Source organism: Engraulis encrasicolus, chromosome 17 (genome assembly GCF_034702125.1).
Source record: "Engraulis encrasicolus isolate BLACKSEA-1 chromosome 17, IST_EnEncr_1.0, whole genome shotgun sequence".
In the NCBI taxonomy this organism is placed as follows: Eukaryota; Metazoa; Chordata; class Actinopteri; order Clupeiformes; family Engraulidae; genus Engraulis; species Engraulis encrasicolus.
Window position 1 is genome coordinate 22,876,739 of NC_085873.1, and position 7,655 is coordinate 22,884,393.

General features: G+C 44.7%; 1 protein-coding gene across 1 annotated transcript; it reads left to right on the forward strand.

Annotated features, from left to right (window-relative positions):
* Positions 1 to 709: 709 nt before the first annotated feature.
* Positions 710 to 6,576, forward strand: tha1 (threonine aldolase 1). The gene is made up of 7 exons (XM_063221226.1): positions 710 to 1,084; positions 2,114 to 2,197; positions 3,110 to 3,198; positions 3,576 to 3,761; positions 4,182 to 4,319; positions 5,059 to 5,251; positions 5,917 to 6,576. Exons 1-7 carry the CDS (start codon positions 808 to 810, stop codon positions 6,228 to 6,230), a joined length of 1,281 nt encoding a protein of 426 aa, XP_063077296.1. The 5' UTR covers positions 710 to 807; the 3' UTR covers positions 6,231 to 6,576.
* The last annotated feature ends 1,079 nt before the right edge of the window (positions 6,577 to 7,655 follow it).

A 7,655-nucleotide genomic window follows, 5' to 3' on the forward strand; every position in this document is an offset into this window, starting at 1 on the left:
TCTTGATGTTCCTCATTATTCCAATTAGGCTATAGGCCTAGCCTACATTGGGTCTTATGCTACAAGCAAATACACATTTTGTGATGCATATTACAGGCCTAGCCTACAATTGTCTTACGTAATCATTGGCTTAATCAGTATCACCTGATGTGTGAAGTCATGGGCCTATTCCTAATTGCCCTGCACTTCTGATATTATACATCATCCATAACAATTTTTAATGGCAAAGTTGCTATTTCAATAGCAAGGCCTAACTGATAGCCTATCCTAAACAACTCCACTTAGTCTTGGGGCCTATTTTAACCACAAGGGGGCGAAATGAGCCACGGCCAAAATTACAAAGCCTAGAGGTCAACGGTGTGCGAGGCATTTTTTGATAATAATAATTATTATTATTATATTAATTAAATGGAATAATGGGCAAGGAAATTACTTTACATCTACGAACACCTAGCCGGGCTAACGCCAAGGCTGACTTTTTTTTTTTTATTATTATTATTTTAAGTACCGGGCTGTCACTGTCGTAGACTATGCTATAACCATCCAAACTAAGGGAGCCCAAATTACCACTGAATAATTTCGGTAAATTCTTAAACCAAAAATAAATAAATAAATACATGATTAAATAAATAGTTAGAAAAAAAGGCCGGTCTATCGATTGTGCGCGTTCCATTAGCTGTGTCTTCTCCGAAAGTAGTCTGAAGTGAATGATTACCGAATACGAGAGCTCGAAGTCCATTGAAAACATGAACTTCGTGTGATGTTGTTGTTGATCACGCTTTGCATTCTTTTCTCTCGCCTGAAACCATGACATCTGTGGCCTTTTCTACCCCTGCTCGTTCACTCCTGCACCATCTACGCCGGGGTGCAGCCTCAGTCAAACCCCGCCAGCATGCTGGACCGACACAATTTGTGAGATACTACTATGAAAGTGGAAAACCTGCAGCTGGGAGTCAGGCAGCATCTGCGCGAACGGTCGATTTGCGGAGCGATACGGTGACGAAGCCAGGACCGCTGATGAGACAACTAATGGCCGAGGCTGAGGTTGGGGACGATGTGTTTGGAGAGGACCCTTCTGTGAACGGTGTGAGAATAATATAACCAGTTCAACCTCTTATGCTTGTCAAAGTGCTGTCAAAGAATGCAGTTGTAGTATACCTTAGGCCTACACCTGTTGCTGTTGTTACCAGGCCTACTGGAATAGCCGGTGATGTAATTAAACAAACGCCTCTTTTTAGATTCATTTGCCACTGTTGTCTGCTCCAAAGTAAGTTCAATCAGTGCACATTATTTTGGTACTGTAGGCCTATGATGAATTTTGCGTAATGTGTTACATTTCACGACCAGTGCTCCTTATCCTTAGGTTATACCACAGTCCAGTCCTAGTCCATGTCCTTAAACCACAGCTCATGGGTGATTTTACAAATTAGCTGATGACACCTGGGTTTTGATTTTCTAATCTGCTCATTTCAAATTTTCTTATCCGCATACTGTTTTATGATATTCTCCTTAAAAGCGTGGACCCTCATCTTGCTCTAGTTCGTTCAGCTCAAACATACCCACATTTTTAATTAAAAAGACCTCCTCAACTCTCAAGAGCCTTAATGCAGCGTATAGGTAGGCCTACGCTGTGTGGGATATTTTTAGTAGTTTTTCTAGAATGCTGCATGTTACATTTTGCATGAATATTTACCACCACCATCAAATTGTATTTAGCCTATTGTGGGAAAATTAAACATTTCATACATGAAAAGGGGATCTTCTCAGCCATTTGGATATTTCCAGAAATACATTTTGGCAGCAAGGTTGCCAGTTCGACTCCTGACCCGCCAGGTTGGTGGGGGGAGTAATTAACTAGTGCTGCTCTCCCCCATCCTCCTCCATGACTGAGGTACCCTGAGCATGGTACCGTCCAGCCGCACTGCTCCCTTTCGGGCAGTATTGGGGGCTTCCCCCTTGCACCGGTGAGGCATAAATGTAATTTCGCTGCGTGCAGTGTGCACTTGTGTGCTGTCGAGTGCTATGTCTTAATGACAGTGGGAGATGGTCTATCGCTTTGTTGGTCGATCGTTGGGCTATCGCTTTCACTTATATCTTGTAATTATTTTGTCAGAGCTCCAGCGACAGGCAGCGGAGCTCTTTGGCATGGAGGCAGCCCTCTTCTGCCCCACAGGAACCATGAGCAACCTCATCGCAGGTAAATAATAAAGACTGCCATTCTTATCATTAGTATTTGGGAGAGAAAGAGAGAGAGAGAGAGAGAGAGAGAGAGAAAGAGAGAGAGAGAAAGATAGAGAGAGAGAGAGAGAGAGAGTTTATTGTCATTGACATTGAAGGCAACGAAATTGTGTGTGTGTTTGTGTGTGTGTGTGTGTGTGTGAGAGAGAGAAAGAGAGACATTTCACACCTTGTTTTCACACTTTGCACTCTTAACTGTGTGACTATCAGAGGTGGAAAGAGTACAGAAAATGTGTACTCAAGTAAAAGTATCTTTACTTTGCCTAAATTCTACTCAAGTACAAGTAAAAGTACCTATCTAAAAATCTACTCAAGTAAAAGTAAAAAGTACTTCACTTAAAATGTAATTTGAGTAAAAGTTACTTAGTTACTTTTAATTAGCTTTCCTCTTGAGAATGTCATGTTTATTTTTCTTGAATATCGTCCTCCATAACCTCTATCTCTTGCTCGGCACCAGTCATCATCCAATACATTGATACAAGATAGTAAAATAGTGGAAATGCTGTGTGCCATCCTGCACAATCTTTCATTTCCGGCGGATTGTGGCATTATTGTGCATGCCATTTTGTCTCTCAGTCATTTTTTTTTACTCAGTACTCAGGCCAGGTTCCAGTGTAATTGAGTAAAGTACTTGGGTCAAAATGTACTCAAGTACAAGTAAAAGTATTAATTAAAAAAAATGACTTCAAAAGTACAAAGTATTCATAAAAGCTACTCAAGTACAATACTTGAGTAAAAGTAATTAGTTACTTTCCACCCCTGGTGACTATTGTGTTATTATAAGCATGTTATGCCATTATTCAGTTTTTATTATTACTACAGTTATATAAATAGACACATTTGTATTTGCATATTTGTCTTTGCGTTCCAGTCATGGTCCACTGTCGGGAGAGGGGCGATGAGATGATTGTGGGCGACCTGTCTCACGTGCACATCTACGAGCAGGGCAACTGTGCACAGGTGAGACGCCATGACAGCTTCGGGTAGGGCTGGGCAATATGACGATATATACAGTATATCGTTATTGTGATAGAAAAGTGTCTATTGTGCCCTTTCTCCTCTATCGTTTCTATCTTATTTCATTAATATTGTTCATTTCATAAACTTAAGGCTGGGGTCAGCAACCCAAAATGTTCAAAGAGCCATATTCTTAAGGTATTCTTACAGGTACCTCCCTGCCCTGTAGCGGTAATGTCAAGAAACTTGGATAACATCTCGATATCACATATTTCTTTCTCATCTGCACTACACTTGGCCGGTGTCCACTCCACCACTCCTTCAATGTCTTCAAAGGTGCTCTGTGTAATATTTTATTATTTTACCTCCCTGCTCTGCAGCTGGCCGGCGTCCACTCCACCACCGTGAACACCTTCGCCAACGGCACCTTCGACCTGGACCAGGTGGAGTCCAAGATTCGTCACGGCTATCCAGACGCCCACTACCCACGATCCCGCCTGGTGTGCGTGGAGAACACCCACAACATCCAGGGAGGACGCGTGCTGCCACTGGCCTTCCTGAAGGAGGTGAGAAGAAGAATAATGTCTTTCATTTTGCAGAGAAAAAGATGATATAAGAATATATGTAAGTATATATTATGAGTAATGCACACATACACGCCCACAAGGTGGGGAGAAGAAGGTGGGGCAGAAGATGAGCAGAAGCATAATGTCTTTAATTGTGCAGAGAAAAGGGCGAAATCAACAATGACATTCATTTTGCAGAGAAAAAGACGATATAAGTACTGATAAGTATATATTGGCACACATACCCACAACATCCAGGGAGGTCGAGTGCTACCTTTGGCCTTCCTGAAGGAGTTGAGAAGAGAATAATGTCTTTCATTTTGCAACTACAGTAATATCCTGTATCGAAATAGCTAGTCGCTTTGGCTAAAAAAGCGGCAGCTAAGTGTCATGTAAACATTCCGCTTTTTTGTTCGGCAGTTGCGGACGCTAACAGACCAGTACGGGCTGAAGGTGCACATGGACGGGGCGCGCGTGATGAACGCGGCGGTGGCCCTCGGCGTGCCGCCCGCTACCATCCTGCAGCACTGTGACACTGTCAGCGTATGCTTGTCCAAAGTACGTACTCCGCTTTAAAGGAACACTAAGTGATTAAGCCTGGGCAATCCCATGCTGCTTTGCACAATAGTTGCACAAGCACTTGTGATTAGGTCTGGTGGTAAGGCCCCAGACACACACACACACACACACACACACACACACACACACACACACACACACACACACACACACACACACACACACACACACACACACACACACACACACACACACACACACACACACACACACTAATGCCTCTTTTTCACTGCCGTTTTTCTGGTAGGCCTCCAGCTCGACACAGCGCGACTCGGCCGACACTTTTTGCTTTACGATTGAGGTGTTTCGTGCCTATTCGAAGTGGCGGCCGAGTCACGCTGTATCAAGCTGTAGGCCTACCAGAAACTCTGCAGTGGCAAAGAGGCATACTATGTGTTGCTGTCACTTGTGAAAGTGAAACTCCTCCAACTCCCATTGTCATTGTGACACAGCCCTCCACACCACACAAGTGCACACAGCACACAGCGAAATTGCATTTATGTCTCACCCGTGCAAGGGGGCAGCCCCCAATGGTGGCCCAAGGGAGTCGTGCGGCGGGACCGTACCATGCTCAGGGTACCTCAGTCATGGAGCAGGATGGGGGAGAGGACTGGTTAATTACTTCCCCCACCAACCTCGCGGGTCGGGAGTTGAACCGGCAACCTTTGGGCTACAAGTCTGACACTTTAACCGCTTACTCATGACTTGTGCTTGGCAGGGTCTCGGGGCGCCGGTTGGTACCATGCTGGGCGGCTCCAGGGAGTTTGTGGCGCGTGCGGTGCGTGCCCGCAAGGCGCTGGGCGGGGGCATGAGGCAGGCGGGCATCTTGGCTGCCGCGGGGAAGCGGGCGCTGTCAGACATGGTGGGCAGACTCCAGGAGGACCATCGCAACGCCAAGAGCTTCGCACAAGGTGACACGTTTATTTACGTCTATTTATTTTAATATGGTATGCCCTCCTGTGTCTGTTGTCTATATGTTTATAGTATGTTGTGAGGAGATGTGTAATGTTGGCCACTTGAGTTTCTCCCTGGGGGATAGTTAAGTTGACCTTGACCTTGACCTTGACGGTGACCAGAGACTGCCGACAGGAGCACTGCTAGACAAACTTGGGCCCCATGAAAGATGTCAGATTTAGCAAGGCAATAGTTTGAAAATAATTTATTCATAGCCTTCAAATTGGCCCCTGTCCATGCGGAGCCTTTAGAATCATAACTTTGAATAACTTTGAATCCCAAGAAAGAAAGACAGACAGAAAGACAGAAAGAACAAAAGGAAGAACAAAATAAAACCTGTAATAAACATATTACAGAGATGATTGCGTTCTAGGAGCCTTTCTGCTTTTAAGTTACATTAAGCTGTTGTCAATGTCAATAGCAGCAATTGCAAATGCATGTGTATATTACATCCATTGTGTGTGTGTGCATGCGTGTGTCCCTATGTGCATGAATGTGTGTGTGTGTGCTATGCCTGCGTGCATGTGTGTGTGTGTGCAATTGCCAATGCATTTATACAGTATATTCATTGCGTCTGTGTGTGTGTGTGTGTGTGTGCGTGTGTTATGTGTACTCCTTGCAGCTCTTCTGCAGTGTGACCCGCCTGTCTACGAGGTGGACCTGGACGCCGTGGAAACCAACATACTGAAGTTCCGCTTGCGGGCCGGAGCTGGCTTGAGTCCGGCAGGGCTGTGCGAGCGAGCCGCCAACGTGTCAGAGGGGGAGGAGCGGGCCCTAGGGGGGAGTGGGGTGCGCGTGCTCATGTTCCCCCACGTGGGGGGCTCGGTGCGCGCCGTGTGGCACGTGGACATCTCTGAGGAGGACACCAGGCTTGCCGCGGTCAAGATGCAGCTGGTGGCACAGGAGCTGGTCAGAGAAAAGACTCGTGCCCAGTGATGATAACCATGATAACACCTACACTGCCCTACAAAAGCAAAGTGCAGTATCCACGCCAACATTGAAACTCTGAGAAAAAAGCCTTCAAAGCCCCTTGGCATTAGGTTGGATTTTCTAGTTATTGCAAGTTTGACATAGCAATACGTTTAAAATGGGACACATTTGGATCATAAGGTTTTGTCACAAGACAAAAGAGGTGTTATTTTCAGTCTAAACTCAACCTTGAAAAAAATATGTAAAATATGAAAAAGTTACTGTACTTTGCCTTTGTAGGGTGGCACAGTACTCACCGCTGAAACTAAAGCATGAACTGAACAGGACAGAACTAACGACGTTGAAGAAGAGAATCTCATATCCCAGCCGAGCAGCTGGTCAGGGAAAAGACACGGTCGCAGCAATATCAATGACACCTACAGTACTCACCGCTGAAACCAAAGCATGAACTGAACAGGACAGAACTAAGATGCTCCAGGATGCTGGATGATGCATTTGCGCAACATGACCCTGGCACCTGGAGCTACATTACGCAACATTCAGGCTCATGAGATTTGAGACAACTTTAATAAAGATCTTCGTTTGTTTGAGATGAATTAACATATTCTAATGAAAGATGAGGGTCTTAGGGTTTAAATGCAACTTATTTCATGTTTTTATGTGCATCAGAGACTAAGATATGTAGGTTTTTATAGTCTGAGGGCAACTATCCCAACAAGGGCATAGGCATTCAGCAGGCGTTTTTTTACAGGTGCTTTAGGCATCAATGGGTTAAGAGGAGAATCTCATACTGCAGCCCAGCAGCTGGTCAGAGAAAAGACACAAGCACAGTGATGATAACCATAGGTGTGCACAGATTAGGGACGAGGTGGTGCTAAAGCACTTGCCGCTTTGCCCTATACTGGACAAAAAAGCCCTTCTGTTTTGAAGTCTTTTGTCATAATGTACTGTGGCCCATGTTGACATGATAATCTACAAATGCTTCACGACCAAATGCATGTTCCTGAACATTGGAGTCAAATCAGACATACTATGCTATGTTTATATGGCTCATGGTTTACTGACCCAGCGATGAAGAGAGTTTGAGACTGTTGTACTGTTGCTTGCAGTGCTGTAGATAACGATCAGGAATGTTGTGGTCACCTGAGTGTTGATATCATATCACACTTGCTCCTGCAGGGTTACTGAGAAGTCCAAGACTGAACTGCCAGACACATCAAGCATACTGTACTGCTCTGAGGACAGGGCACAACTCCACATCCCAATGGTGTTCAACAGAGGACTGGTTTTAGTTTAAAGCCTCTGGTATTGCTGTGAATATATTTTTTAAGAATACTGTAAAACAGTGTTTTCTTTAGTAGTGGGAAATGCCAGTCAAAATAACATGATCAAAGGATGGAGTTTTACTAATTGTAATAATGGAGTTTTACT